Source organism: Candoia aspera, chromosome 3 (genome assembly GCF_035149785.1).
Source record: "Candoia aspera isolate rCanAsp1 chromosome 3, rCanAsp1.hap2, whole genome shotgun sequence".
In the NCBI taxonomy this organism is placed as follows: domain Eukaryota; kingdom Metazoa; phylum Chordata; class Lepidosauria; order Squamata; family Boidae; genus Candoia; species Candoia aspera.
This window is the reverse complement of record NC_086155.1, coordinates 171707234-171721270: the sequence shown is the minus strand read 5'-3', so window position 1 is coordinate 171721270 and position 14037 is coordinate 171707234. Positions and strand designations below refer to the sequence as shown.

Here is a 14037-nt window from a genome sequence, read left to right as displayed (position 1 = left end):
ACGTGGGCTTCTGACAACCTGATTTTCAAGCAGTACTTTCAAACAAGCAGAACTAATCTTATGTATGCAAGTTCAGGACTGAAGAATGAAAACCATAATTTGAAAATTTGTTTTAATACTAAAACTGTATATTTCACAAATACTACAATATAAAAGTAATGTGTGGCAAAGCTCATGACCAAACTAAGAAGATAAGAATTACAAGAATGAACAGGAAGAATTTTAAATTAAGCTTTATCTATATAGAAGCCATTTTGATTATGGAAAAGTGAGGTTCTCATTTTAAATTATCAAGAGGAGGAGGAAGAATAGTCTGGTTTGGCAAAATTTATCTGCTGAGAATAAATTTAGTTTTAATCAGTGATGGTACAAAATGATAATATATCCCCAAATGTGTGAACCTTATATCTTAATGGTCTTTATTTTTCTTTATTTAAATATAGAAGAAAAGACATTTGAAATACACAGCTAAGAATAAGCCAAAAGAAACAGAAACAAGTATTGCAACATTGCAAGGGGCACTGCTTATTAGTAGTAAAATCATCACCATCATCTTGTATGCCGCCCAACTCCTGGGAGCTCACAACAGTCAAACAAAGAAATTACAATAAAATCAATAAAAAATAAAAGATGGCAAGAATGTCAGACCAGATCAACAACTATCAATTTTTAGTACCTGTAGGTAACAAGGAATTATACATTGATGAAAGACAATATAGGTTTGCAATCTAAAAATATGTGGATCTCAACATAAGTACCACTTCGCAAATGAATCAGTCACTTGCCAATCACCGCTGCTGTTATTTGAGACTTTCCCCCAATTTTGCAGCAGCAGCAGCATGTATGCCACAATTAAGACTGGTCTTCCATTGCACCAAAACAACCAGGATATTTTAGATCATTGCTGATGGTGGTAGTGGCCATAAGTTGTTGGCAATGATGCTTATTTACAGTATTTGCTCAGATGGCCGTTGCTCATCTGATGTATGTTGATTACTAAACAATTATGTATATAGCATTCAATAAAAATTTACACTATACTTAAGTGGAAAGGTGTTTCTCTTTGTCATAATCACACTTCGTGGTTACACATGAGATGCCTTGGTTTGGATACTGTTACAGTATGAAGTCCATGCATAATAATCTATATTGTACAAAATTTGTTATGGATAGTCAGCATTCTCTTGGTCCACTGAAAAATTATTATTTTTTGCTTGAATCACTGTCCTTTAATCTGAATTAAAAAATATTTAACATTATAGAGGGAAATGTTTCTTCTTTAGCAAAATCTCTTGATGCCTTTTGTTTAGTAAATTAATGTATATTGCTTGTTTTAATGTGATTGTGATTATCATTGTTATCTGCCCAATGAGGAAATATAAAATATTCTTGAAGATTTATTGATTTGAAGATATCAATGGCACTGTTACACTATACTTGCTTAGAATTAAGTTATTTAGATAGCTGATTGAAGAACTGTATTGTAATATAATACCAAGTGATCCAGCCTGCATGGCTATTTAGAAAAGTTGTGCAACATTTAGATATTAAGATTTAAAATTTAGATTTTCATAATTACCTCTGCTCCTTTAGTCCAAATTTTCAGATGGATGCAAGTAGGGATTTTCAGTCTTCTCAAAATTTATGACTATACTTTTGTTCAACTTCATGTGTATTAATTCCACTGAAATTGCTGTGATTGAGATAGATGTGTGTGTGTGTGTGTGTGTGTGTGTATCCTTTATTAAAAGATAATGAGATATATGTTTTGTTACCATCAATCAAAATAATTCATAGCAGTGCATATTTAATAATATTAATATTTAATGGTATGAGACACAGTAACCTAATTAAAATACATACATGGATTGAGGAATCAGACTGCAATAAGATTCTGTAAAACCAGAATTCTCATTTAAGGAAGAATGACGCAAGGAAATTTCCATGTTACTAGTAAGGAAAGTTGATATTTAACTTTTGTTTCATATTTCAGCTGCAAAACGTCAACGTATTTTGCAGCTTGGTTAAGAAAAAATGATCAGTCTGTAATAACTCTCAAAGCTGGTATAGTGTGAGATGGTTCTTTTGCATAGGGGGACCAATTATATACCTTATTTTGGTAAAAAATGAATGAATTATTTTTGAAGACAGCAAAAGCATTGTCATGCCGTAGTACTATATATTGCAGAAAGAGACCCTGCCACTATAATAGCAGGGCTTTGTATAGGAATTCGTTTTTGTTTTTGTTTTTACTTTTATTAGAGGTTGACAAGATTGTTCTCCTTTTCTAACCTTGGCACAGGACTGTGTCCTAAAATGATACATTCCTGTGTTCTAAAATGACCAATCCCACCCACTTCTCCAGGAGGAATAGGGTTGGGAAAGATCTGCTTGCTGCACATGAACCAGTGCATGCATCTTGTGAAGATGTAGGTTCTGTGTCTGAGATGAGTGAATGTGGATTGCAAGTCCAATATGAATGTTGGGGCTTGTCTGCCAAGACTAGGTGGACCAAGCTGGCTTGAGACCACTCTGTGTCTTCTAGGAATAGCCATGGGATAGACAATAATACTAAAACTTGACATTCAGTGTGTTGTATAACAGAACATGGAAACAAAGTAAGATAAATGATGTATACAACATCCTTCCATTATTGAATCTACCTCTTCCCACAGTACCCTGTGGGCTGCTGAGCTCCTCCAAGGAACCCTTGGATCATGCATCCATTCTCTCTTGAATGCCTTAGATGAAAGGTGAAAGTCCAGCGTCAAATAATTACTATTACTTATTCTGGGCTTTCTGTAGCCCCTGCAGCACTGCATGGCTAGTTCTGAGTTTGAATCAGAGGCACTACAGATAATAGTGTAGTTTTTCAAAGATGTACACAATAGCATAACATTCTTTTTCCAGTCAGACCAATGCAACTCCCTTCCCAACAGTTTCATGCTTTAACATCACTGAATGAGGAGCTTGGTCTGTGCCAACTTGAATTAGCAATATTCTAATACCCAGACAACTGCTGAAGGCTGCTTTCACCTGTTCAAATGCATCCTAACACTCCTCAGTCATAGTGGATTCTTTGGGGTTAGGGTTGCTGACAGGGTTGCTTCACTTTGGCTGTAACTGGATAGTAACATCTGGTAGCAACTAACTTACCACAAGAACAATTGCATCTTCTTTTTCCTTATAGGGATGAGCTATTCCTTGACAATTTGTACCTTGTTTTCCAACAGTGAAATACTCCTGTGCCCCACCCAGTGTCCAAAATAGCCAATTTGGCTTTTCTGGGATTAATAGTGAGTTCAGCCTCTCTAGTGCATTGCACTACCACTTCCAGATGTTCCAAGTACTCTCCCAGGTGGCCTCATCATCTAGATATGCCATGGCAAAGTCATTCAAAGCCCTAAGCAGTTCTTTTGTCATTGCAGTATCATTCCAAAGATCAGACACAAATATATTATACTCAAAACAACCCATTGTGTGTGAGATCCTGAAATGTGCACAAACAAGATGGAGCAACACAAAATAAGGGAATAGAAAGAAGCCCTCATCCTATTGATTATAGTAGGACAGGAACTGGGAGTGGGAATAGAGAACAGCTAACTGCAAGGCTTGAAACATTAATACCATATGTCGTATTTCTGTGCTAAATAGGGTGGATGGGTGGATTTATCCTTTGCTTCTACAGGTCACTTTGTCTCAGCTAAAGGAAAAACAATTGCCTGTAACAAGTTAAATTCCTGCCTGTGTATTTGGCACAAAACATTAATATCCTTTGGGAGGATGTGGGGACTTGAAAAAGAATTTTTAAAATCACTCTAGGTTTCCAACAATGTCTGCTTACACCACCATGTAGTGGCATTGCTGAGGCATAGAGTGAAAGGTTGGAGGTCTCAAACTTTTTCTTTCAGAAGTCCTTTGAGTCCACACAAGCTAGCTCTGCTTCTTGCCCTGATGTACAGTTTGGTAATTTTTGCTTCTATCACTGTCTTCTAAGGAGCACCTCACCTGATGTCCTCCTCCCAACCCAGTATGAGTAATACACCCTGTGTTACTTTCTGTCAACTTAAAAGGGAGAAAAATAAGCAAAAATGACTAGTCCTATAGTGTTGATTTGTGTAGCTAGAGAAATCAGCCTCCTCTTCTACCTTCCCTTTAGGAAGCTAGACCAATCTCAGAATTGATAAATAAAATGAAACTTTATTTAAAAGAAAAGGAGAATATAAAATCCCTTTCCCTAGTGGGGAAATGTGGACATGACCTTGACAGGAATATCCAAGAACTGTTACGTAAGCAAAGAAGGCAGAAACATTCCTTAAGTCCTGAGAAACATGACAGTACTTGGAGGATGTTCTGGCAGGCTCCTCCCTGATTCACTGGGATGTAAAAAGAAAGGGAGGTAAATCACAATGAAGCATGCAAGTTTCTGTAATTGTTGCCTATCTCAATAAAGTATAGTTTTAGTCCTCCTGAAGAGTTGATTTTCTGGTCTGATATAGTCTGGCAGGAAACCCCATTACACAAGAAGACCTTTCCTTGCATTTCTCTATCTAATCCTTATTATTAACAGGAATAACACAACCAAGTAGGTAAGTGATTGAGGACATTAAGATTATCAGTTTGGTTGGAGTATTCAACACAGCTGAAAACCAGCTGTTAGAAAGGACTCTAACCTAAAGGTTAACACACACACACACAAAGGAAATTGATAAGTTTATGTAGCTAAAAGAGTGAGAATTGCCTAACTTTTTAGTCACCCAATATAATTAATACAGATTCTCAATATACGTTCTTGATAATGAGTCCCAGTTTACTGGCAAGTTTTCAGTACAGATGTGAGTTAAGCAACTGTCCAAGGACCACAAGTGTAAACAGGAAAAATAAAGCAAACAATAATAGCTTGTGTTTCAAGAAACCCTAGGTCCAAAGGGTCCAGAAATTTAGGCACGAGGAAATCCAAAAGGAGGAAGTAGGCAACTAGAGTGCAGGAGTGAAACACTTTATTGATTGATTGATTGATTGATTGTTCAAATTTCTATCACTGCCCATCTCCCCCTGAACAGGGGGACTCTGGGCAGTTTACAATAAAAGTAACAATTTAAAAACATCCATATATAAATAACCTAACAAAGAACCAGGCTATGAAATAATAAATATAAATATAAAATCCAAGTGGCGAAGATTGCATTCAATAGGGGAAACTCTATGACACCAGCCACCCCCAGGAAGAGCTATTGCCCTTCCCATCCCAAGCAAAGTGGCAGAACCAGGTCTTCAGACCCTTCCAAAAGGTCGGGAACGAAGGGACCTGCCTCACCTCTGGGGGCAGAATGTTCCAAAGGGCGGGTGCCACTGCTGAGAAGGCCCGGGATCTGTAGCATGCCCTCTCTGCATGACCAGCTGAGACGGGCTGATATTATGGGGATGAGATGGTCCCTCAGGTAGCCTGGCCCCATGCCATGTAGAGCTTTAAAGGTGATAATCAACACCTTGAATTGGACCCAGAAGGAAACTGGCACCCAGTGCAGCAGTGGCATCACATGTGCTGATCTTTAATTGAAGTTAGACACTGGTGTTTCAACTGCTGAAATTTTTATGCTGCAATCTCGAGAATCTCCATCCTGTATCAATTTCTGATAACCAAGGATTAACTGGTCAGATGGGTTAGTTATGAGTAGGGTTGGTTTTCCAATACAACTCACTAGGTGTCTCTCAATCAGTCCTGCTTTGTTGGTTCAATCTTTAGATTGGACTTAGCTTGGTGATTCCTTGTGCTGATAAGATAGGGTCTAAGTTAGTGTGTTCCTGAGATATACAGTGGTAAACCAGAGCACAGAGGGAGTGGGTTGACTCAGCCTTCTCAAGGGGGGATAACCACAAGACTGTTGTTTGCTTTGTTTGCTGTCCAGCTACTTTGGAGATTGGCTTGATACTAGCCAATAGGAGGGGAATTAATTATATATTGTCATGCCATCTGGTACACATATTACTCAAATTTAATGGTAAGTCTTCTTTAGCATGTCGTTTGTGCAGCTTGAGTCCACCACCCATTATAGAAAATTCTAGAAATATTAATTTCAAGTTGCTGCCTTATCCATGATACAGTGAGGGTATAATTTAGTAATATTTTGTTCAAATGGCACAAAAGAGAATGCTCACAATAACTACTTGAGATTTCATGACTCATTGAAAAGTGCACTCAAATGCAGTTTCTTCTCAGCCATAATCTCCGTATGTGACAGCAGCAAAATAAATTAGAAAGAGAGAGGATCCAGGCAAATAGCAAATGTTTCTGAACTTTTTGAGCATTAGAAGATACACCACTGTGGCTTTCAACGTGTAAATGCTTTCCAGTAAACATGCAAACAAAGGCAGAAAAATTGGGGGTATTAAAGTGCTGATATAACTTCTGCTCAGCTATCACACACTGCTACTGCTTTAAAACATATAGTTCTGCTGAAGCAAAACACAAAGTGTTTGCAGAAGAACAATTAATAAAAAATGAGCACATCACAATTTATTCTAAAAATTGGGGAAAAGAGAAAAAAACAAAATTCAAACCCATTTTCTAGAAATGTTCATTTGTCTTGTTGACATCCAGCATAGTGCCATTGGTCCACTGTTACTTAGAAAATTATCACTGTAGTTCTGATGGTCATTTACCACCTGCTTGATTAATACTGCCAGCCAGCAGAAAATTGAAAACTAGACAAATCAACATTTAGGTGAATGTCTTTATATTAGTTTGTATATGATACAGTATATCATTTGTACTTGGTGTGTAATATGCAATGTAGTTACAAAGATACAATCTGATTCATTTGTACTGTCTATTTTGCCTTCATTAGACTGTTTTCTCTTAGCCTGCATCTATGAAGGAATGTTCACCTGGCTTTGGGAATGGGGGAGGAATGAGTGAACCATTATGCCACGACTTTCAGAAAATGTTATTCACTCCTAAGAAAGAGGACAGCAAAAGGAAGAAATTCAAAATAACCCTGCCTTGATTTTATTTGTTATAAGATGGAATAGAGAGAAACTTGGGCAGGCTTTCAAGTTTCTGTTATTCTACTTTACAACAATAAAGAGCATTCCTTGGAATCCCTACGGTGTCTGTGTCTTGCCCTTGCCTACTTTGAAGGGCTGACATCAATCTTGAAAGCCTCAGTACGCTCCCATTGGAGAGGCAATGGACCTAACCCTCTAGGCCCTAAAATATGGTGACAGATCTCTGAGAAAACCTGTCTGTAGAACAAGTTTTGGAAGCATTATTAGAGCATCAATAGCAGATTGATTGATTGATTGATTGATTGATTATGTGCCATCAAGTCATTTTTGACTCCTAGCAACAACATAGATTTTCTCCATGATGATCTATCCCTAACCTTTTCTTTCAGGACTTCCAGTAGTGCCCTCATGGCCACTGTAATTGAGTCCATCCACCTTGCTGCTGGTCATCCTCTTCCTGTCTTTCCTTCCAACTTTCCCAGCATTAAAGCCTTTTCCAGAGAGCTAGGTCTTTGCATAATGTGTCCAAAATAGGATAATTTGAGCCTGGTCATTTGTGCCTCAAGTCAGAAGTCTGGGTTGATTTGTTTGATGATACATCAATAGCAGATGGATACACAAATAATAAACCACAATGTCATGATGCAGCTAGCACAATAATTTGGACAAGGTTTACCTCAGCTGAGAGCAGTTCCACAAGTTTCTGTACAGCCAGTATTGCTCTGTTCTCCTGGAAGTCTACTGGAAAAGTTTGGGGGGATGGGGTCTCAAGATCAATTCTTGACTTTCATGATGCAGTGTGAATCATTTAAGGTGGGCCATCCAATGGAATTTCCTATAGATTGGCCCAAGGTTGCTTTTGTCCTTAGTCTGCTGAAAGAAAGGGCAGACAGATGTCCCATGCTGCTCATTGAGGGCAACAGTGGATTGTTGATTAATTATCAGAACTGTATGCAAAGCTTTAGAGCTGTTTTGACAGTTCAGCCAGGAAAGCAGCAGCAAATCAGGAGAAGCAAGAACATTGTTGAGTTTGTGAGTACATAGCTGATTGCCAGTTGTATGCCAGAGATGTGCATTGGAATGATCTTGCCCTGATTGACCCATTTTGGGAAGGACTTCTTGATGAACGTCTGCAGAATTTTTATAACGACTTGCTGCATTCCTCCATCAGCATGTCTCCCTTTCACGCAGTCTGTGGCTACCAGAGCTCCTGCCTCCACTGTTCCTCATCTCCAGGGGAGACAGACTACTCACCTCCTCTTAAAAAAATAGTTAGATTTGGCCAAGGCCACATACAAATGTGCAGGACATGTGCATAGGTAAGATGGCACCAAGTTTGTGTTGGGGTATTTGGTTGGCTTTCTTCCACCATCTTAAAATCTGGGTTTATTTCTGTGTTACACATTATTAAACTAGCATAGTGGCTTTCTGTCTGCAATTGCCTGTTTCAATGAAGATACATCTAGCATTTCACCAATCAGTCCTTTTTCAAGAGGAGCCACAATATTCCTTGTGTTGTACAAGTCTTCATCCCCCACTGTTCTGATTGATGGGGAAGAGGAATGTGATGTGCAATGTATTCTGGGTTCTATTCTTATTCACTGGAAGTGCTACCCTAAATCAGAGATATTGTGGGAGGGGGCAAAGGATGTCCATGAACTACACCTTATCTGCCAGTTCCATCTTGCCTATGCAAAGGGCTGACAGTATGCTATTCAGGCTTTTTATTCTATCTAGCAGAGATTGCCTCATACACTTTTTGGTTATGACCAATCCATGCAACAACTATTTAAATTAATGAATCTTCTGGTATTTAGGCAAACCTCAAAGCAACTTGATCCAAATACATTCTAAAGTTCTCTGCCTATACCAGACAGCCTGGGATTCTCCATTTTCAAGATGTGATCAGAGGAACAACAGCTGCCTATGTCAGATAACTTACATCTCTTTGTTTTTTTTACTTTTTCATTCAGTATATTTTCTCTTTCTTGATAAAACCTACCATTTCACTGTCTCATCTCAGCTATATGTTATGGGACCTTTGTCTGCATTCCCAATATATTTGTAAGTTGAGATCAGAATCACCACTTTTTGGATTGCAAATCATATTTGTGAATATGTGAGGTGCAGATTGCTTCTAATTTCTGTCATTGGTCTGTTCAGTTGTTATGAAGTCTAGAAATAGTCTTCTGAGATATGAGGGACAGAAGAGGTGAGCATGTTAGCCCAATGTCCTTCTTCTCAACCTCTGTGCTTGGAGAGAAGTGTCTAAACAGAGAGTTTCTTCTATTTTGGGGGTCTTTCCATATGATTGAGGTTAATCTTTCCAGAACCCTCACTTGTAGTGAGACCCTTCACAGATGGAAGCTCTCTACTGCTGAGACCCAATTCTCTGCAAGGGGGTGTGATAAGAATTGTTTAGGCAGCCATGCTTGTCTCATACTGCCTTGATTATAAACAGTCTGAACAGGACTAGGAACTTCAGTTCCAAATAAGTTGTTGGATTTGGTGTTGTCACTTGTTTGGTTGACTGTGTGGTGTTATTTAATGTTGTTCACTTTCTTTCCCACATGAGAGATTCTGATTAGCTAAGTTGATACTACTAATAGTTGTGGATGGACATAAGGATTCACTATTAAGATTTGTTCTTATTAATATAAAAAAGCAGAATCAGAAATGCTGTATTTTCATATAGTTTATTTTGTATCTAAGGCTAATTTTCACCTGGTGTAGCAAATTGAATTTATTATTCTTTTACACACTATAGAAGAACACTTAAGAACAAGATTTTCTCCACTTGTATTATTTTTGCTGTCAAGTGGCAGTGAGTGTTAGGAGACCTTTTTGATCTAATATTAATTTTATAAACTGCATTCCACTTCCCCAGCTCCTATTCAGGCCTCTGAAGACTCTTAGAAAATTGTAATGAAGCCTTGAATTTAGCCACTGAGGTGGAGAGAATTCTACTTAATGGAAGCAGTGAAAATATTAAAGGTTTTAAGCCTCCAAGAAAAAGATTTTCTCATACATTATAGTGCAAATGCCTTAATACAATAGATGTGTACTTTAAAATGTGTAGAGAAGAAACTATTGCTTAACACTATAACATTTATAAATTTTATATTGCTTATAAACTTTATAATGCTTATAATGTTTGAAAAGGCATTTGATCACTTTGAGGTAGTAGTAGATTTCTTTGTTTTTCATGATAGTTTAATTAAAACTTTTCTTTTATCTTTCCACAGTCTTTTCCTGGTCCAAGCCTTGAAAGTGAAGATTTTAACATACCTCCCATCACTCCACCTTCATTACCTGACCATTCGTTGGTGCATTTGAATGACACAGAATCTGGTTACCCTTCAATGTGTCACCCTATCAACCATAATGGCCTGCTTCCATTCCAACCACAAAATATGGATCTACCTGAAATCACAGTCTCCAATATGTTGGGCCAAGATGGAACAATGCTTTCAAATTCTTTGTCTGTGGTAAGCCTATTAAATCTATTTATCTACCTACCTACCTACCTACCTACCTACCTACCTTTAAATTGTGTCTGATGTAAGAGGTTTAGGGATTGAAACAGTTATTACCCTCCCTCCCAAATCATTAACGATAGTCCTAATTTTGAAGTTAGAGCAAGATTCTATTAACATAATGAAGTGTCAGGGTGATTGGCAAAGAAACAACGCTGAGTCGAAGTTGCAACTCCAGTTCTTTATTGTTTCTACCAAACACAGAATCTTGCCAGACGAAAGGTTCCTTAACTGAGCTAAAGGGAAAAATACCCTTGGGAATCTAGGGTGGTGCCCGTCTAACTTTCTTCCTTGGCCCCCCCACACTCTCCAACCTGTGCAAGCTGTGAGAATGCTTATCTGCCTGGAGTGCACTCTCTACTCCCTCAGCTCCGAGCTTCATCACATCACCCCCCTCTTCAGGGGCACATCCTATCACATGAAGAGAGGTTTGTTTGTTGCCACCATTTCTAAGTTTGTCAGATATAGTACACATTGTGGCAGAAGTAGAAGTAGCAAGGCAATCACACTGTGGATAGTTCAGCAGACGAAACACTGCTGTATGTAATTCTTGGAAGCCAGAGTCAGTAAAATGGATAGACACCTTGGAATCAGGGCATATGGCCTTTGATCTCAAAGTTTCACATTGTCCTTACTTATGGTCCCCAATAATTTTTCCTGATTTGTATTTTTTAATGTTATAGGAGGATAACATTATATAGAGAATTAACTATATTTAATATCATGGCATTTTAATTATCTTTAAATGTAGCTAACTTAAATTTAGAATGTCCCCATCCACTTTTTGGAGCACAGTCTCTGGCATGCCTGTAATGAACATGGAATGAAATGGGCCTGTTTGGAAAAAAAATATTTTACAACCCAAATGACAGTTTTCTTCTTACTGGGAGGAAGATCCACAATAAAATCCATAGAAATCTTGTCCCAGGGACGGGACGGGCTGGCCACAGGCTGCAGAAGCCCCTGCGGTTTCCCCCCTTTTCGCTTTGACATTGCACAAACAGGACAGGAAGCCACATAGTCTTTTACATCGTGTCTCAAGGTGGGCCACCAGAATTGATGACGAACCAAATGCAATGTTTTAACAAAACCAAAATGCCCAGCAAGTTTATCATCATGGGAACACTGTAAAATGTCAGGTTGTAAAGTTTTGGGTACATAAAGGCGGTGTTGCACCCATGCCTGACTGTTTTCAAAAGAAACAGTGTCTTTATTAGCTAGCAACCAAGTGTCAGATTTCAGCACCTGGAGAAAGTCTTTCTGTAATTGGCAAGGAACTTGCACTTTCCGCTTCCCAGACTGGGTTGGGGGCGGGGATGCCTGCGCACGGGTCTGGCTCCGGGTGACAGCAACTAAGCCCAGTTGTGGTTCAGTGAGAACAGTCCCAACCACATCTGCCATGCGGTCAAGGTCCTGAGGTAAATGTGACAAAGCATCGGCCAGAAAGTTTTTCTTTCCTGGAATAAATTTTAACTGGAAGTTAAAGCGACTGAAAAATTGAGCCCAGCGAATTTGTTTAGGACTGAGACACCAGGGGGTGCGAAGGGCTTCCAAATTCCTGTGATTGGTCCAAACTTCGAAAGGGCATTTAGCGCCTTCCAGGAGGTGACGCCAGGCTTCCAAAGCGGCTTTTACAGCAAAAGCCTCCTTTTCCCAAACATGCCACCGGCGTTTGGTTTCAGAAAATTTTCTGGACAAATAAGTGCAGGGTTTTAAGTGATTTTCAGAATCTCTCTGTAACAATATAGCCCCAACTGAGGAGTCAGAAGCATCAACTTGGACCACAAAGGGGCATTCAGGATCGGGGTGCTGTAGAATAGGCTCAGCAGTGAAGAGGGTTTTTAACTTCTCAAATGCTGCCTGGCATTCAGGGGTCCAATTCAGCACTGCCCCAGGGTTTTTTACTTTGCGTGTCTCCCCCAAGCCCTTGGTACAGAGTAAATCAGTGAGGGGCAAAGCAATCTCAGTGAACCCCTGGATAAATTGGCGATAGTAATTACTGAACCCGAGGAAACTTTGCAATTGCCTCCGGGTGCGGGGACGTTCCCAACTTAAAATTGCCTGAATTTTTTCAGGATCCATTTCAATGCCCTTGTCAGACACCCTATAGCCCAGATAGTCAAGTTGGGTCTTGTGAAACTCACATTTGGAAAGCTTGGCATAAAGTTTGGCATCTCTAAGTTTGCTTAACACCTGTTTGAGGAGGCATTCGTGTTCCTCCTCGGTTTCAGTGTAAATGAGAACATCATCTAAATAAACCAGGACCCCTTTAAACAAATGATCATGTAATACTTCATTAATCAATTGCATGAAGACTCTGGGCGCCCCTACCAACCCAAAAGGGAGGACTTTATACTGAAACGAACCCAGTGGACAATTAAAAGCGGTTTTCCACTCATCTCCAGCTCGTATGCAGATGCGGAAATAGGCTTCACGAAGATCGAGCTTGGAGAAAATCTTCCCCTTGGACAAGTGAGCTAACATGTCCTTCATGAGCGGAATTGAGATGGAATTTAACCCCCGATAGTCCGTACAGAGTCGAAGCGTGCCATCTTTCTTTTCCTGGAATAGCACAGGGGCCCCAACTGGGGAATTTGCAGGTTCAATAAACCCCCTTGACAGATTTTTGTCAATAAAGTCCCATAATGCCTCAAGCTCCTTCTGAGTCATTGGATAAATTTTCGGCTTGGGCAATTGAGCATTGGGAACCAACTCTATTGCACAGTCAGTTTTCTGATGAGGGGGTAGCTGATCTGCTTCCATTTCCCCAAAGACGTCTGCAAAGTCTTAGTATCGATCAGGCAAGCCTTCTAAATGTGCCAAACTAGGGCATGGCATGGCAATTGCAGCCCTTCCAACCCCCGCATGTGAAGCTCTCTCCACTGTAGGAGCTTGGTAAAACCCATCCTTAAAAGTCACAGTTCTGTGTTCCCAGTTTATATATGGGCTTCGATAGGTCAACCAGGGGATCCCCAGAATTACCAAGGGATTGCCAACAGGTGCCACTACAAATTTTAAAGTCTCAGGGTGGCTGCCCATTTGCATTGTGACAGTCCCAGTGAAATGGGTTGCCGCCCACCCACCCACCCCCACCGTTGAACCATCCAGCTGTGTAAAGATCAAAGGCTGCTGGAGGGGGAAGCTAGGCAGGTCCAAAGCAGCAACCAGATCAGGGTGAATTAGACACCTGGAACACCCAGAGTCAACTAAAGCCCAGACCTCTGTAGTCTTTGTGCAGGAGCCCAATTTCACTTTCACTGCTAGAGTGGGACAGTCAGCACTCACCATAGCATCCTCGCACCCATCCTCCTCCACCTGCCCGCAGGCGCTCTTCATGGCAGGTGGCTGGCGTTTCCCGCCGGCTCCTTAGAGTCATCTTCAGCCTCTCCCGAGAAGTAGAATACTTCCTCAGCATCGGCTGCCCCCTTGGCTGCTGTCATCCACCATGACGGGGGTGGTGGTGCAATTTGGCCGGCAGCTTGCCCGCTCAATC

The 14037-nt window shown here is 40.0% G+C and overlaps 1 protein-coding gene across 1 annotated transcript in view; it reads left to right on the top strand.

The window, feature by feature from the left end:
• TOX (thymocyte selection associated high mobility group box) overlaps positions 1-14037 on the top strand; it is a 243750-nt gene that overhangs the window by 133815 nt on the left and 95898 nt on the right. Inside the window, exon 3 of the mRNA XM_063299322.1 lies at positions 10254-10496. Coding sequence (XP_063155392.1) covers positions 10254-10496 — 243 coding nt within the window. The remainder of the gene's footprint in view (positions 1-10253; positions 10497-14037) is intronic.